Source organism: Pseudophryne corroboree, chromosome 1 (assembly GCF_028390025.1).
Source record: "Pseudophryne corroboree isolate aPseCor3 chromosome 1, aPseCor3.hap2, whole genome shotgun sequence".
NCBI classification, from domain to species: Eukaryota; Metazoa; Chordata; class Amphibia; order Anura; family Myobatrachidae; genus Pseudophryne; species Pseudophryne corroboree.
The window spans coordinates 419,261,169-419,280,088 of NC_086444.1; the positions used below are offsets into that span (position 1 = coordinate 419,261,169).

The window sequence follows — 18,920 nt, forward strand, 5'->3', positions numbered from 1 at the left end:
CAGTGAATGTTGAATGAGCGATCCTCTAACTGAAATGGTGACCGTAACCACCACTGCAGAGACAGTGGTGTTTGAGGAACTAGACGCATTATGTGATGCATGTGCAGATGTGAACCCAACTAGTCAGAGCGGAGATGCTACAAAGATGGCTGCAAGTTAAATCTGCCATACTGAATTGCCACAAAGGATGCGATCATCTTGGGTAGGAGACGGATGCGAAGATGAATGGAGACCCGACGTATCTGGAGTACTAGCCGTACCAGGGCTAGAACAGTCTGGGCCATATTGAGGGAAAGGGTAGCCTTTCCTAGTATTAAGTGATCGCGTTGAGCCGAAAAAAATAAAAAAATAAAAGTGGGTCCCAGGGACCCCTCACTTTTGAAAATTGTGGTCCTACCTGTCCTTTTCTGGGTCCCATGGAATGAAGGTTCTTATTAATCTTATTAATTATTCAAATATGAAAACACAGACTTGATTTGGACACTAAAAAAGTGTTGCAAGGGGGAGGACGGGGGTGACAATGTTGCTGGGCTATGTAGCATACAGGACACTGCACCAGAGCTGTAACTAGACATTTTGGTGCCCTTGTGGCAGAAAGTGAATTGATGCTCCCCCTCCCATATTCCAAAGTAAGGACAGCGCGCGCCTAAGACGCCCATAAAAAAATGTAGGGGTCTGGCTTTGTGGGGAAGGGGCTTGGCCACATAATGGTGTCAATTCACATTACACCACACAGTAGTGCCGCTTATACAAATTGCACCAGGTAGAACCTCCTATACACACTGCGCCAGGTAGTGCACGTTATACACTTTGCGCCAGGTAGTGCACGTTATACACTTTGCGCCAGGCAGAGCACGTTATTCAGATTGCGCCAGGCAGAGCGCGTTCTACACACTGCGCCAGGCAGAGCGCGTTCTACACACTGCGCCAGGCAGAGCGCGATATACACACTGCGCCAGGCAGAGCGCGATATACACACTGCGCCAGGCAGAGCGCGATATACACACTGCGCCAGGCAGAGCGCGATATACACACTGCGCCAGGCAGAGCGCGATATACACACTGCGTCAGGCAGAGCGCGATATACACACTGCGCCAGGCAGAGCGCGTTCTACACACTGCGCCAGGCAGAGCGCGTTCTACACACTGCGCCAGGCAGAGCGCGTTCTACACACTGCGCCAGGCAGAGCGCGTTCTACACACTGCGCCAGGCAGAGCGCGTTCTACACACTGCGCCAGGCAGAGCGCGTTCTACACACTGCGCCAGGCAGAGCGCGTTCTACACACTGCGCCAGGCAGAGCGCGTTCTACACACTGCGCCAGGCAGAGCACGTTATACACACTGCGCCAGGCAGAGCACGTTATACACACTGCGCCAGGCAGAGCACGTTATACACACTGCGCCAGGCAGAGCACGTTATACACACTGCGCCAGGCAGAGCACGTTATACACACTGCGCCAGGCAGAGCACGTTATACACACTGCGCCAGGCAGAGCACGTTATACACACTGCGCCAGGCAGAGCAGCATATAATGGGCACTGTGGGTATGTATGTGATGGTCACTGTGTGGGTATGTGTGGGGGGTGTATGTTGCCCACTGTGGGAGTATTTGGTGTGTGTATAATGGACACTGTGGAGGAATGGGCAGAGCATGATGGGCACTGCCTCATCCCCCATATTTGCATCATTAGCTGCCGCCAACACTCTCCACCCTCCCACACACACGCTCCGTTAATTGATTACAAGTATAACTTACTTAATCCACCAGGGAGTGCAGCCGTATGCAGCCAGAGAGACAGGCTTCTTCAATGATCGCGCTGCGCTGGCTAGTGTGCAGCCACTGTCACACAACACAGCCCGGCGTCTGCTGCCGCTGCTTCTTATTGTAGTTTGGAGCAGCACAGCGAGTACGCTGGCGGGCAGGGAGGAGGGATGTCTCAGCCGCGCTTGAATGGGGAGACATTGTCGGCAGTGCGATTGGACGGGAGAAGCTACCGGCGGCGATTTGATGGTGAGAGAGGCACTGAAGAACGGTATTGGCAGAGACGCACTGGTCGGGTAGAGACAGCGGGACCCGCTCATTTAAAAAAAAAAAAAAAAAAAAAAAAAAGAAACTAGAGAAAAGATTAAAAAAGTCCCTCTCTGCTTGTAGCACTATAGCACGTATTTTGCGATTACTGATTATTCGTAAAAATTACAGTCTCTGAGACGCGAGTGAGGGTAATCTTGTGAGGTGTTCCCTGGAAGGAGGCTTTATGAGCAGCTTGCCCAGGTATGGAACAATGTGATCCTCGTGGCATTTTGAGTTGAAAATCATCTCCTCCATTACCCCCGTGAAGACACTCGGGTTGGTGAGAGGCCAAAAGTCAGTGCTTAGAACAGATATGTACAGTTCTATAAGGCAAGAATAGGAATGCCTGATGCGTAGGTCTGCTGGGGAAGTGGAGATAGGAGTCCTTGATATAAAAAAGATACAAAGAACAGTCTTCTCAAAGTCCATGGAAACAGTCCCTAGTGATTTCTCTTGAATCATAAGGCAAGTAGTATGGAGTCAGATTCAAGATCTGACTACCCGAGCCGTCCTCCTTTTGGGACCACAAAAAATATGAAAAGAACCTTTGTTCCAATGTTGTGTTGGAACAGGGACAATGACTCCCACTTTCCAGAGCCTGTCCGCTTACAGAGGTTTCTTCTCTAAAGAAGTTGGCAACCAGAGTTGAAAACTCTGAGAGGATGAGGAGTGTTGTCTCGGTAGGTATGTTCCCAGATGTGACTGAAAATTCTGAGATGCACTCCCACCTTGGTTGCCATGTTTAACACAAATATGCAATACAAGTGTGTCCTTTGTGGGGAGCGAACTCTAGCTCACAGGTATGGTAACCAGCAGTGATACCATTATGCCAAGAGAGCCATTTGTTTTTCTGGGCAGTACTAGCTGTCCAACGTTTACGACTTCTGGCAACTCTTGTTGAGGATTCCCTGGCTCTACCTCTAAACCTTGTAAGCTGAAAAAAAACTGAAAAGACCAGCAATTGAGGTGGTGCTGCAGAGATGAAATAAGTGGACTTACCTGCCGTGGCTTGTGATAGCCACTTACCCAATTTTGATATGAACAGGGCATCTCCTGTGGAAATCCCGTTCCCGTATGCGTCCGCTGGTTGCGAATAGTCACAAAGCCTATGAGCCAAAAATGCCTGGCTGTGATGAAATCATGGTGTGAGCAGTCGTACCTCTCTGGAAGCCTCCTAGATATAGACTGCTGATTTCTGTTGGTGGACGCAGATCTACCTCTGCTGTTGTATATACAGATTACATTAAGGTATACTATTCCTGATATTCGGGAAACCGAATGATCCCCAGTTACTGGCAGCCGCGTCAGCTACTGTTTGGTAGTCTCCTCCCAACACAGTGCGGCTGTGTCCGTATTCCATCTAGCTAAGCGGAACGGACGCCTTACCTTCTCTTCGTGCTCCGTTCACAGCCTGGTAACGTCTGATGTACCTTCTAGTATATCTGAAACAGACGCCTGTCGAAACAGCACTGTACGCGTGGGTAAGCGTTGTCGCGACCCGGCGTAGAGTTGTTGGAGCGACTCTTTCTAATGTACGTATAAGACGCTGTTTAGAAAGATCACTCAAAAAAACTAGTAAGACTATAAAAATAAAATAAGAAAGCTTAGGGCTGATATAAAAACCAGCAGGCCTAGGACCATGGTCCGGCTCCTGCTGCACCAAACAAAAAACTGATTTGCCTGAGCCAGTAGGCGGAGATATATGGACGGGCCCGTTGCATCCTGGGAGGCCAGAAAGCTTTGATCGATTGGTGCCAATCCGCTGACGCTCCATCATATCTTATGGTTATCCTGTGGATAACCTGTGGACCCTGCCAGAGAAAAGTAGAATACACCTAGGAAATTTGGAACTTCGTATCCAATTGGGACCAAGCTCTTTGAATTTGGCAAACTATTTTCTGCAATAATGGAAAGGTTATTGAGGGACTCTGTTGTCTACCGATAAAGGAAGACTGCTGCAGCCCTGTTTCCTTATCGGGTATGTGTAAGGTCCCTTACAGTCTCGATTAGAGTTTTAAGCACTTATGAGGGGGAAAAAAAAAATCAGTGTATTTAATGTTTTCTCCTTGACTTCTTTACCTCTAGAGACAAGTTGTGCAGGGAGTGACCCTTATATTGTTACTAGCTGAGGGGGTTGCGAGGCATGGTATCTATGACTGCAGTTAAAAAAAAACCCATATAGGTTCAGTATGTAATGATTGTGACTGACAGACACCACTATCTCTCCTGGCAGCTTCCCATTGTGAGAAAAGATCAGCCCTAACACTCCAAATCAGTGCGGTCTTCTGAGGTATGACAGCTGCTGTGAAGCAAACTGTTGCTTACACTGCTCACAGTATAATGATACAGTATATCATCAGTAATGTCACATAAAAAACAGTCACAGAGAATGTATTAGATTATTGAGCAGACACAGTTACCACAACAGTGAATGAGAACAGAGAGTGCTAGCACAGACACAGTTCCACAACAGTGTATGTGTTTAGTGCATACATATCGGACACAGTTCATAAAACAACAGTATATGGGCCTAATTCTGAGTTGATTGCAGCAGCAAATATGTTAGCAGTTGGGCTAAACCATGTGCACTGCAGGGGAAACAGATATAACATGTGCAGAGAGAGTTAGATTTGGGTGGGGTGTGTTCAAACTGAAATCTAACTTGCAGTGTAAAAATAAAGCAGACAGTATTTACCCTGCACAGAAACAAAAATAACCCACCCAAATCTAACTCTCTCTGCAAATGTTATATCTGTTCCCCCGGCAGTGCACATGGTTTTGCCCAATCGCTAACAAACTTGCTGCTGCGATCAACTCAGAATTACCCCCTATGAGTGATAGGGTTAGCCAGACACAGGTCAATAACAGTGTATGCTATTAGAGCACATATATGTATATCAGACACAGTCCTTATAATAACAGTATATGATGACAAGGAATATATAATTCAGACACGGTTATCAACGGTGTATGCTCTGTCAGTCTAGTCCAGTGGTTCTCAAACTCGGTCCTCAGGACCCCACACGGTGCATGCTTTGCATGCAACCCAGCAGGTGCACAGGTGTATTAATGGGTGGTCTTCAGTATGCCGAATGTCGGGATCCCGGCGCACAGTATACCGGCGCCGGAATCCCGACACCCGGCATACCGACATATATTCTCCCTCGTGGGGGTCCACGACCCCCCTGGAGGGAGAATAAAATAGCGTGGCGCGCGTAGCGCGCCACCGTGCACGCAGCGTGGAGAGCGCGCACGGGGCTCATTTGCGCTCGTCACACTGTCGGTATGCTGGTCGCCGGGAGCCCGGCCGCCGGCATACCATACTACACCCGTATTAATTACTCACTGACATATTTTAAAAGGTCCACAGGTGGAGCTAATTATGTCACTTGTGATTCTGTGAGGAGACGTGCAAAACATGCACCGTGTGGGGTACTGAGGACCGAGTTTGAGAACCTGTGGTCTAGACAGACAAACTGTGATGCAGACTTATACACTGCTCACAAAATAGTGATCCTGCTAATGCAGTATTTTACTGCCATTTTCTCACAGCAAAATTACACACACCCACACTGGAATAACACAAGTCTCAAACACTAGTTTACCCAGATAGTTAACAGGAGAAGGTATGTAGATATATATCAGACACATTTCTTATAACAACACTGTATGAATGGTAGAATATTAGCCAAACACAGTCCTAATAGCAGACAGAGGGGTCTATTCATGAAGCAGTGAAAAAAGAGTGGAGAAGTGAGCCTTAGGAGAAGTTGCCCATGGCAACCAATCAGCTGCTCCGTACAATTGTATAGTATGCAAATTATAAATGTTACTTCAATGCTGATTGGTTGCCATGGGCAACTTTTCCACTGGCTCACTTCTCCACACTTTTCACTGCTTCATGAATATACCCCAGAGTTTTGATAGTTACGGGCTCTGTAGAGAGACGTCACAACACCTGCCCTTATAGCCAATACTATGAATAGCAAGGCAGTGTGAACTTCCTAGATACTGTTAGTACAGAATGTATGAGCTATAACAGTTCTATATGACATGCTGCTATTACTCTCACTTGTCCCCCTGCAGTATGGGATCTGAGGCCTGTGCTGGCTTCCACTCTGTAACCTGCGTTGTAAAATAGCGCCTCAGCTACAGGACGACAGCCAGCTCCGTTAGGGCAGCACTTGTAATGGCGCAATCTGTCGCCTTAGCTAGACTCAGATAGCTGTTAGTCAGTGCGCCCTATTTCTGGCGCCATGAAGGCGCATTATTAGCGGGGCCGAACCCGGCTTTTTGTAAATAGCCCTAGGCTGTTACTTTGATCTGCCGCTGCCGCCTGTCTGGTCTTTACGCTGACCGGGGACCCAGACCTATACTCACCGCTGCCTCTTCAGCTGCTGCTGGGTGGCCCTCAAACAACTGGCTGGGAGTATATCCTGGGACCAGTGTCCCAGCAGCCAGGGATCTGGGCGCCGACCACTTAAGGTGGGACCGGGTCTTACCCAGCAGCTTCCTCGTAGCAGGCAGGCAGGAGCCAACTGCGTGTCTGTTGTAGAAATTTTCTAAAAGTGAAAGTAAATTATGAATTCTCTGGAGCCCTCCAGAGTGTGACCGGCTCTGAGGGTGCAAATTTCTGATGGTGAGGGGCATAGAGTGGAGGAGCCAGCACACACACACAGACTAAAGAATTTATTGTGCACCGGCTCACGGACCCCGTCTTTACCCCACAGTACCAGTACACTGCACTCCAGTATCCCTATGGATGCAAGAGAAAAACATTTCTATCTATCGAGAGAGAGAGAGAGAGAGAGAGAGAGAGAGAGAGAGAGAGAGAGAGAGAGAGAGAGAGAGAGAGAGAGAGACTTGAAATAGAAAGTACAGTCTTTCAACTGTGTTATCATCTATTAGGACATAAACACTGATCCAGTTCTTACAAGAGCTCATGTAACAAGTAACAGAATTGCAGGACATAGATCAGTCAACAACAAAAACATCGGCATTGCATGTTACTCCGAGCAAGGCCCATTATGAGCTGAACTACAGGGTGAGGCAAAAAAAAAAACCTCTCGGATTTTAAGGGTTAACAAAAAAAGGCATGTTAAATGCTATTCAAAATGTTAGTACATATTATAAAATGTTATACAGTTTATTTTCATTTGGTTTTGAATATGATATTGTCATTTCTTGGCGTATAATTGCCTTCAGTTCAGTAATGGCTCTGGGTGGATGTTTGCAGACCTTAGCTGTCAGATGGCCCCGCTGGCTGTGTAAAGGCCTTTTATGAAGCTGATGAGAATTGTTTTCAGACCAGTAACAAAACGTTTGCTTGTTAATGTATCCAGCCAAACGAAAGCGAGCTTGGTAAAGAAATTGGAGCGAAAACGCCAGAAATGATCAGCCGCTGCAAAACTAGAAAATCGACTGCACATGCGGATCACAAATGCAGGCAACCATCTGCATGATATCACATTCAAACCAATTGAAAATTAACTGTATTCCATGCACTTTTATAATATGTACTAACATTTTTGAGTCGCATTTACAATGCCTTTTTTGTTAACCTTTAAAATCTGGGAGGTTTTTTGCCTTATGATGTTTATTTGTGGAATCCATCTACTAGTTTATTATTGTTGATGTTTTATGTGCATGGCTTATATCTGTTTTTGCTGTTGATCAAGTCTGTGCCATTATGTAATCATCAGGACGTGCTATTGCCACTGTATAAAAGTGGAATCTTTGGCAGTTTAGTCAGGAACATTGGGGGTCATTCCGAGTTGTTCGCTCGGTAAATTTCTTCGCATCGCAGCGATTTTCCGCTTATTGCGCATGCGCAATGTTCGCACTGCGACAAGTAAATTTGCTATGCAGTTAGGAAATTTACGCACGGCATTACGAGGTTTTTTCTTCGTTCTGGTGATCGTAATGTGATTGACAGGAAGTGGGTGTTTCTGGGCGGAAACTGGCCGTTTTATGGGAGTGTGTGAAAAAACGCTACCGTTTCTGGGAAAAACGCGGGAGTGGCTGGAGAAACGGAGGAGTGTCTGGGCGAACGCTGGGTGTGTTTGTGACATCAAACCAGGAACGACAAGCACTGAACTGATCGCACTGGCAGAGTAAGTCTCGAGCTACTCAGAAACTGCACAGAGAAGTCTTTTCGCAATATTGCGAATCTTTCGTTCGCAATTTTGATAAGCTAAGATTCACTCCCAGTAGGCGGCGGCTTAGCGTGTGCAAAGCTGCTAAAAGCAGCTTGCGAGCGAACAACTCGGAATGACCCCCATTATGCTTATGTTAACATCATGCCAATGAGAAAAACACCTGCAATCATCTCATATTTATACTGCACTTCAGAGCATGCAAGGAAAGCTCAGAATGGCTTCTATGGACAAAGCTACCTTTTCCCTTTGCCCCAATTTCATAACCCTTCCCAAGTGATTTTGGGGTATCATATAGTTGATGAGGCAGTAGCACCCCAAACCCCCTTCCTGATTGATCATATGCTTCCTTTACAACTGTTGCATAAATAGTGTCAAGAACTGTTCACCTATAATACAGTGGTGCTTGAAAGTTTGTGAACCCTTGAGAATTGTATATATTTCTGCTCTCAGATTTTCACACAAATCCTAAAAGTAGATAAAGAACCAAATCAAACAAATGAGAAAAAAAAATGTAGATATGCTCATTTTTTTGGGAGGAAAATGATCCAATATCACATATCTGTGAGTATCAAAAGTATGTGAACCTTTAGGCTTAGCAGATATTTTGAAGGTAAAATGAATGTCAGATATTTTCGATCTACGTGATGACAATCAGGTGCGAGTGAACAACCTGTCTTTTTAAAAGAACAGGTATCTATCAAAGTCTGATGTTCACAACACGTTTGTGGAAGTATATCATGCCACAAAGGAGATTTCTGAGGACCTCTGAAGAAGAGATGTTGATACTCATCAGGCTGGAAGAGGTTACAAAACCATCTCTAAAGAGTTTGGACTCCACCAAACAACAGTCAGACAAATTGTGTACAAACAGAGAAAATTCTAGACCATTATTACCCTCCCCAGGAGAGGTTGACCAACAAAGATCACGCCAAGAGCAAGGCGTCTAATAGTTCACAAGGTCACAAAGGAACCCAGGGTAACCTCTGAGCAAAGGAAGGCCTTTCTGACATTAGCTAATGTTAATGGTTACGAGTCCACCATCAGGAGGGCACTGATCGACAATGGTGTTCATGGCAGGATTGCAAAAAGAAATCCGCTGCTCTCCAAAAAGAACCTTGCCGTCCGTCTGCAGTTTGCTATAGATCACCTGGACAAGCTAAAAGGTTACTGGAACAATGTTTTGTCCAGATGAGTCCAAAATAGAACTTTTTGGTTTCAATGAGAAGTGATCTGTTTGGAGAGAGGAGAACACTGCATCCAAGCATAAAAACCTCATACCATGGTTTGGGCCTGTTTTGCTGCATCGGGCCCAGAATGACTTCTCATCATTAATGTGACAATGAACTCTGAATTATACCAGAATATTTTAAAAGAAAATGTCAGGACATCTGTCCATGAGCTGCATCTCAAGAGAATGTGGGTCATGCAGCAAGACAACGACCCAAAGCACACAAGTCATTTGACCAAAGAATGGTTAAAGAAGAATACATTTAAAATAAATGATCAAAAAGTGAACCATAGCGAAGAACTAGACTTACTAGTTAACACTCAAATTTCCTCACCTTCAACGCGAGCCTTCAGAGCATCTAAGTCCTGGGCAGTCATGTGTGAAAAGCGGCAAGCTGGACCAAAGTCACACTGGCCTGAAACATGAAATAAAACAGTGAAGTTAATTGGGGAACACATTTTTGCTGTCAGCAAAATAACAAACAGAACAGTAAAATGACATGTTCTTACTTTACATAAATATTGAAGAATGAACATTAGCAACATCTAAACGCTAAATTAGAAGTTGAATCTATGTTGGGTGAATATGAAATACACTGGTCAGACTTGCCATTGCTGCTTTGTTAGAAATTGTGATTGCGCTATCCCCACTATCCCTTAAAGGCAATCGATAATCCCAGGCTGTCTTATGGGGGTATATTTACTAACATTCGTAATTTTCGGAAAAAGGTCAAAGTTCAATCACGAATGAGATCGAAAGTGTAAACTTGCAACTTTTTGAATTGATTACGACTAATTTACTAAGCTGTCGTATTCTGCATTTGCTCCGATGTCGATGTCATTCGTGTTTTTTTTACGGCAGTGTTTAGCAAAACACTGCCGACTTTTTAAAAATGAATCTCGGCCGGATCTGTTTGATCCGTGCTGGGGTTCATTTTTTTTTTTTTTTTTTTAAACTAAACACTGTAAAATCTCAAAAAAAAATTGCGTGGGGTCCCCCCTCCTAAGCATAACCAGCCTCGGGCTCTTTGAGCCGATCCTGGTTGCAGAAATATGGGTAAAAAAATGACAGGGGTTCCCCCATATTTAAGCAACCAGCATCGGGCTCTGCGCCTGGTCCTGGTTCCAAAAATACGGGGGACAAAAAGAGTAGGGGTCCCCCGTATTTTTAAAACCAGCACCGGGCTCCACTAGCTGGACAGATAATGCCACAGCCGGGGGTCACTTTTATATAGTGCCCTGCGGCCGTGGCATCAAATATCCAACTAGTCACCCCTGGCCGGGGTACCCTGGGGGAGTGGGGACCCCTTCAATCAAGGGGTCCCCCCCCCCCAGCCATCCAAGGGCCAGGGGTGAAGCCCTAGGCTGTCCCCCCCCATCCAATGGGCTGCGGATGGGGGGGCTGATAGCCTTTTGTGATAATGAAAAGATATTGTTTTTAGTAGCAGTACTACAAGGCCCAGCAAGCCTCCCCCGCATGCTGGTACTTGGAGAACCACAAGTACCAGCATGCGGCGGAAAAACGGGCCCGCTGGTACCTGTAGTACTACTACTAAAAAAATACCCAAAAAAAGACAAGATACACACACACCTTGAAAGTAAAGTTTTATTACATACATCCACACAAACATACATACATACTTACCTTATGTTCACACGCAGGTCGGTCCTCTTCTCCAGTAGAATCCAAGGGGTACCTGTTGAATAAATTATACTCACCAGATCCAGGGTCCCAGGCTCCTCGTAGAATCCATTTGTAATCCACGTACTTGATTAAAATAAAAAAACGGAGAGCCGAGCCACGCACTGAAAGGGGACCCATGTTTGCACATGGGTCCCCTTTCCCCGAATGCCAGAAACCCACTCTGACTTCTGTCTAAGTGGGTTTCTTCAGCCAATCAGGGAGTGCCACGTTGTGGCACCCTCCTGATCGGCTGTGTGCTCCTGTACTGACTGACAGGCGGCACACGGCAGTGTTACAATGTAGCGCCTATGCGCTCCATTGTAACCAATGGTGGGAACTTTCAGCTCAGCGGTGAGGTCACTTTCGGTCAACCGCAGGGCAGGAAGTTCCCACCATTGGTTACAATGGAGCGCATAGGCGCTACATTGTAACACTGCCGCGTGCTGCCTGTCAGTCAGTACAGGAGCACACAGCCGATCAGGAGGGTGACACAACGTGGCGCTCCCTGATTGGCTGAAGAAACCCACTTAGACAGAAGTCAGAGTGGGTTTCTGGCATTCGGGGAAAGGGGACCCATGTGCAAACATGGGTCCCCTTTCAGTGCGTGGCTCGGCTCTCCGTTTTTTTATTTTAATCAAGTACGTGGATTACAAATGGATTATCCGAGGAGCCTGGGACCCTGGATCTGGTGAGTATAATTTATTCAACAGGTACCCCTTGGATTCTACTGGAGAAGAGGACCGACCTGCGTGTGAACATAAGGTAAGTATGTATGTATGTTTGTGTGGATGTATGTAATAAAACTTTACTTTCAAGGTGTGTGTGTCTTGTCTTTTTTGGGGTATTTTTTTAGTAGTAGTACTACAGGTACCAGCGGGCCCGTTTTTCCGCCGCATGCTGGTACTTGTGGTTCTCCAAGTACCAGCATGCGGGTGAGGCTTGCTGGGCCTTGTAGTACTGCTACTAAAAACAATATATTTTCATTTTCACAAAAGGCTATCAGCCCCCCATCCGCAGCCAATTGGATGGGGGGGGACAGCCTCGGGCTTCACCCCTGGCCCTTGGGTGGCTGGGGGGGGGGGGACCCCTTGATTGAAGGGGTCCCCACTCCCCCAGGGTACCCCGGCCAGGGGTGACTAGTTGGATTTTTGATGCCACGGCCGCAGGGCACTATATAAAAGTGACCCCCGGCTGTGGCATTATCTGTCCAGCTAGTGGAGCCCGGTGCTGGTTTTAGAAATACGGGGGACCCCTACTCTTTTTGTCCCCCGTATTTTTGGAACCAGGCGCAGAGCCCGATGCTGGTTGCTTAAATATGGGGGAACCCCTGTCATTTTTTCCCCCATATTTCTGCAACCAGGGTCGGCTCAAAGAGCCCGAGGCTGGTTATGCTTAGGAGGGGAGACCCCACGCATTTTTTTCCCCGAAAATAACCACTTTCCTACCCCTTCCCACTGATATACATGCACGGATCTCATGGATCCGTGCATGCCTATCCAATCACGGGGAAAAAAAGCAGGTCTGTTTTTTTTTAGCACTTTTTTACGAGTTGTCATTTTTCACGGCAGTGTTTTTTTTTTTTTTTTGCTTTGCACTTCTTAGTAAATTACCGAGATTCATACTTAAACAGCCGCGTTTTGACCGATGGTGTATTGATTCGTGATTTTTTTCCTAGGACTTCCAAAATATTACAAATGCCCTCATCACTGCCGTGATTATTGCTTAGTAAATTACCGAGATGACACTTTGATGAAAAAAACGGCATCTCGGTCAAAATCGGGACCTTAGTAAATATACCCCATGGTGTCTGATACTGTACACAAAAACTTAAAACAGCTAAGCAAGTCAGTCATTCTGTTGTGAAATAATTGACCCACCAATCTGCAGCTTGTTTGGTGTATTTGCATTTCTTTGAGGAAAAGCTAGACTCCTACAAGCTTTGGTTTTAAACTGCAAGACAGAGAACCCAAGGTTAATTATCTTCTGACTAAATTTTATATAGTGTGAGTAGAAGCGTTAAGGAATATAGGGGTATATGCAATTGCGGTCGAATTCCCGAAAATGACGAAAAACGGGACATTTTCGCCCCAAAAAAAATTTCGACAATGCAATACAGTACTTTTCGTCAAAAAAACGGCCATTCCAAATTCGACTTTTTGAAATTCGACATTTGTCAAATTCGACATTTCTGCAATGGTACAAATGCGGCATTTTGACAAAAGTATATTCAATTGATGATTGTAAATTCGACAACAGTGCTTTTAGACAGTAAATTCGTCATTTTCAATCCGCCACACTTTTCTGGCGGAATCTAATAAAAAAATGTAAAAACAAGTTTTTTTTTGTTTTTTTTTATTGGTAAAAGCATATCTATTTATATTAGAAGGGATTAGGTACTTGGTTTGTCTATTTAGAAGTCACAAGTATTATTTATATATATATTTTTTTTTTTTTTTTTTTTTTTTTAATGGAATGGGGTAAAAACCCGAGAAAAATTTGCGTGGGGTCCCCCCTCCTAAGCATAACCAGCCTCGGGCTCTTTTAGCCAGTCCTGGTTGCCAAAATACAGGGGGAAAAATGACAGGGGATCCCCCGTATTTTAACAACCAGCACCGGGCTCTGCGCCTGGTCCTGGTGCAAAAAATACGGGGGACAAAAAGAGTAGGGGTCCCCCGTATTTTTTGTACCAGCACCGGGCTCCACTAGCTGGACAGATAATGCCACAGCCGGGGGTCACTTTTATACAGCGCCCTGCGGCCGTTGCATTAAATACCCAACTAGTCACCCCTGGCCGGGGTACCCTGGAGGAGTGGGGACCCCTTCAATCAAGGGGTCCCCCCCCCAGCCACCCAAGGGCCAGGGGTGAAGCCCGAGGCTGTCCCTCCCTCTTCCAAGGGCTGCGGATGGGGGGCTGATCGCCTTGTTGAAAATTTAAGAATACTGTTTTTTGCAAAAGAACTACAAGTCCCAGCAAGCCTCCCCCGCAAGCCGGTACTTGGAGAACCACAAGTACCAGCATGCGGGGGGGGGGGGAGAAACGGGCCCGCTGGTACCTGTAGTTCTACTGCAAAAAAAATACCCAAATAAAAACAGGACACAGACACAGTGAAAGTATAACTTTATTACATACATGCCGACACACATACTTACATATGTTGACACGCCGACTCTGGCCACGTCAATGTCCAATGTCGACGTCCGGGGTACCTGAAAATAAAATTATACTCACCTGATCCAGTGTCCAGTTTCTTTTATTGTAATCCACGTACTTGGCAAAACAAAAAAACGCATTTACCCGAACCAGACGGACTGAAAGGGGTCCCATGTTTACACATGGGACCCCTTTCCCCGAATGCAGAGACCCCCCGTGACTCCTGTCACAGAAGGTCCCTTCTGCCAATCAGGAAGCCCCACTTCGTGGCACTCTCCTGATTGGCTTTGCGCGTCTGAGCTGGCAGACAGCGCATCGCACAGCTCCCTCCATTATCTTCAACGGTGGGAACTTTGCCGTCAGCGGTGGGGTTACCCGCGGTCAGCGGCCACCGCTATACATATACACACACAGATATATATCGGAGGGAGGAGTGTGCCGGATAAGAGCTAATTGTATAACCCCCGGCTAACCTATTGGCAGCAGTAAATTACCACGGCCAATTGCATATCCCCCTCAGTCACACACAGATATACAAGTGTCAGATAACAAATCAATCAGCACAGTCTTCAAAGTTTCCAATAAGCTTAGTCAGTAATTACTCACCTTCCGAAGTGGCGTCTTCTTCTCCAGTGTTGGGATCTGGGTCTTCTGCAGCAGGGCATGTATGTGAAGTATGTGTGTATTTGAGAGTGTGGGTGCATGAATGTGTGACCCCCCCCGCCCCCCATCACCCAATGCAGCAGCTGGGAACACTACATCTCCCAGCAGCCCTTGCGCCTCCCAGCAGCACCCTCCCTGGTGTAAAGATTGAGGGCAGACCACCAGACAGGTATCTTTTTATATATATATATATATATATATATATATATATATATATATATATATATATATATATATTTATTTTCAAGAAATAAGGATGCACTCACCAGACTTCTTCAAAAGTACAATACGAGCCTTCAAGGTCATGGTCAGTTGGTTTACGATACAAAGTAAACTCCAGATGGGGGGGCTTAATAAAAACAGTGACATCCAAAAAATTAATCATGCTGTTACTAATGCTAGCAGTGAATCTAATGGGGGTGTTCAAACCATTGAGTGCGTCAACCATAGCATAGAACGAAGTTGTTGTACCCTTCCAAATCATGAAAAGATCATCTATAAATCTTTTGTAATATACCAGCTGATCAGCGTAAACTGGAACAATAAATTCATTCTCATACTTTGCCATATATAAATTAGCGAACCCCGGGGCCAAATTTGACCCCATTGCTGTCCCAGTACGCTGCATGAAATATCTGCCCTGATATTGAAAATGGTTAAGAGATATTTATATTTTGAGTATGCTGTCAATACATAAAGTGACATCTTTAATGCCTATTGCCGGCCGGACCGTTACCTAGCAACGCTGACTAGATAGTGTATTACACAGAGGAAGTGACGCAGGTTGGACAGGAAGCGCGATGCGCTTCACAGCCCGCGCGTGCGTCCCACCGGGTCCACACGATTAGATACAGGAAGAGACGCGCACTAGACCGGAAGTCAAGTGCGTTCGAGGATTCCGGCGTGCGTTCCACCGGCAGACTTTGGGTGTTTTAACTTGTAACAAGTTGATCTTTTGAGCCCGCTTTGGTTTTTTAGACATATGCAGAGATCTGTGCTGGCTTGCTCCTAATGTGCTGTTTGTATCTTTAATCCAATATGTTGACAATTTTTGGAGTTAATTGGTGAGTGAGGGGGTGTGAACACAGTGATGGTATATATGGCTCATGCATTTAGATCAGTGCAAGGGAGATGGCATTTGGTAATCTGGTCTTGAAAAAGGCTCTGTGGTGAGCCGAAACGTTGACCATGACCTTGTGAGTATGTGCTGGTGACATTAAAGGCTCGTTTTGTACTTTTGAAGAAGTCTGGTGAGTGCATCCTTAGGTCTTGAATATATATTTGGGACTTTGTCTGGATTGGAATTTGCTCTGGAATTGGCACCCCAGCCGATGTATGAAAAGGATTTGTGAGTGCGGCTTCTAATACATATATATAGATATTCCTGCACTCACATCTTAGAGATGAGACATAGACACAGGTGCTTCCAATAGACCATAAGGTCCACTATTTAGAGAAAATGTCCACAAAGTGGGGATGCACTCTCGCTGTGTAGAAACCAATCAATCAGAACAGTCACATGTCACCGTAGTTTTTAATGTCGACGTTTCGGCCTGTTGACAGGCCTTTCTCAAGACCGGTGAAACAGCAGATCAAATATTCAATAGTAGTAGCAGAGAAAAGATAAATATCTGTAAGGACAATAATAACAATCAAAATCACAAGCCTCACCGGTCCCTGGGAAACCACACACCACAATATTAAAACAATTTAAAAATTGTCACCAATTAAAATAGGTGTACACTATATTAGATTGTCACCCATGTGAATATCCTCCACCTAATAAATTGCTGATTTTTACATATCATCCAACCTCATAAAATATCAATTTCATATGATATCATATAGGGACGTCTCAGACAAGCGACACAGAACTCACTGTCCATACCGCTGGGATACAAAAGGGGCATAGAACCTAATTAGAATTACCACTCTAACAGCACCAGCTGATGTGTTGTCAACCTTATATGTAAACAATGGAAGAAGGAGATTACCTAATAAACAGTCATCCTCGCATTTGGATGCAGCCAAAGCTGTAAATATTCACAATGCTGCAAAAAAATCAAAGTCAATCTCAGACAAACATGTATAATCAGAGTTAACCATAAAGACAAGCTAAGGGATAATCACCAACTTACTCAGGACTGGAGACGTCATGTATGTGACTGCATGACTCTCCTAACTCCAGTGTGCTTAAATACCGCGCCGACCGGAAGTGACGCGGTACCAGGAACAGCAGATCAAATATTCAATAGTAGTAGCAGAAAAAAGATAAATATCTGTAAGGACAATAATAACAATCACATGGGTGACAATCTAATATAGTGTACACCTATTTTAAATGGTGACAATTTTAAAATTGTTTTAATATTGTGGTGTGTGGTTTCCCAGGGACCGGTGAGGCTTGTGATTTTGATTGTTATTATTGTCCTTACAGATATTTATCTTTTTTCTGCTACTACTATTGAATATTTGATCTGCTGTTTCACCGGTCTTGAGAAAGGCCCGTCAACAGGCCGAAACGTCGACATTAAATACTACGGTGACATGTGACTGTTCTGATTGATTGGTTTCTACACAGCGAGAGTGCATCCCCACTTTGTGGACATTTTCTCTAAATAGTGGACCTTATGGTCTATTGGAAGCACCCGTGTCTATGTCTCATCTCTAATACCCCTTTTCCACTTACGAGCACGGGTCGCAGCCGGGAGCCTGACACGGGAGCTGCCCCCTGCTGCGACCCGTGCTCGGCCCCTTTCCCATCAGCAGTCACAACCCGGCATATGCCGGGTTGGTGACGCTTCTAGTGGCGCGGCAGGGGCGGCGCAGGGAGATCACATGATCTCCCAGCGCCGCCCTTCCATACAGTGTAAATGGGAGCCGTGTCGCATCGACACGGCTCCCGTTTACACTACAACCCTACCCGGATCAGTCCCGTGTCCTACCCAGGTAAATAGCCGGGTAGGATTCACGGGTCACTTGATCCGGGTTTACCCTTTTCCACTTGCAAAAAACACGGGTAAATGCGCGCCCCCGTGCATTTACCCATGTTTTTTAAGCTAGTGGAAAAGGGGTATTAGATGTGAGTGCAGGAGCACCCTTGGATATATAGTACACGTTAATTTATTTAGCGAGTATTTCCTGACACCCATCAAACTTTCGAACTTTGATTAGCAGTCATTTTTACTTATGTCCCAGAAAGGTCTATTGCGAACAATGTTCATGTAATATTTTTCATTGGGATCGGCCTATGCAGTACTCTTCATATTACTGTATGGCACTGATCCTTTCTCATATGTATATTTTTTTTGTTTTCCTGGTTTATTTTTTGTGTGTTATCTGTGTGGTTTTTTTTTTTCCTGTAAAGTACTGGTTAGAGTGCACATTGTGTGATACATAGGCATTATGGCACAAGGAGGGGTATATCTAATGGATGATGGATTACTGGCCCGGGCTGAGGCAGGTATAGTCTCCTTCACGGACGACGAGGTAGAAAAATTGTTATTTGATAAACTCGAGTTTGAGTCATTGCCGGCTGAGACCCCGGCGGATGTCTATTATAAAATATTAAAACATAGGCAGAGGGAAGTCGATTTGACCTTGCACGGACAGTTTTTATCCGAATATTTAAGAAAAACAAATTCCTCGGGGATTCCGCATTACTAACATACCAACACCGGGTCGTAACAACCCGGTGTTTTGTAGTCGGTGGTGCGGGGTCCTCAACAAATGTTCATTAGATCTTATAGCATTGGTAGTGGAGGAAGTAGGACAGGAACTTAAAAAAATTGAGGTAGAGTCCGAAACTACTATAACGGTTCTGACGGCATCTTTGAGGGATGACAAGTCTCAGAATTGGAATGAACGACTGAGTACCCAAATTGACACATATCGGAAAGAACGGATATCCTTTAAGCGTAAGAAACCTGCCACGGTCAGTAACGACTATCAGAACCATGCAGT

At 45.4% G+C, this 18,920-nt stretch overlaps 1 protein-coding gene across 1 annotated transcript in view; it reads right to left on the reverse strand.

Annotated features, from left to right (window-relative positions):
* ZMAT5 (zinc finger matrin-type 5) overlaps nucleotides 1-18,920 on the reverse strand; it is a 45,810-nt gene that overhangs the window by 11,198 nt on the left and 15,692 nt on the right. Inside the window, exon 3 of the mRNA XM_063913360.1 lies at nucleotides 9,795-9,875. Within this exon, the coding sequence (XP_063769430.1) occupies nucleotides 9,795-9,875 (81 nt within the window). The remainder of the gene's footprint in view (nucleotides 1-9,794; nucleotides 9,876-18,920) is intronic.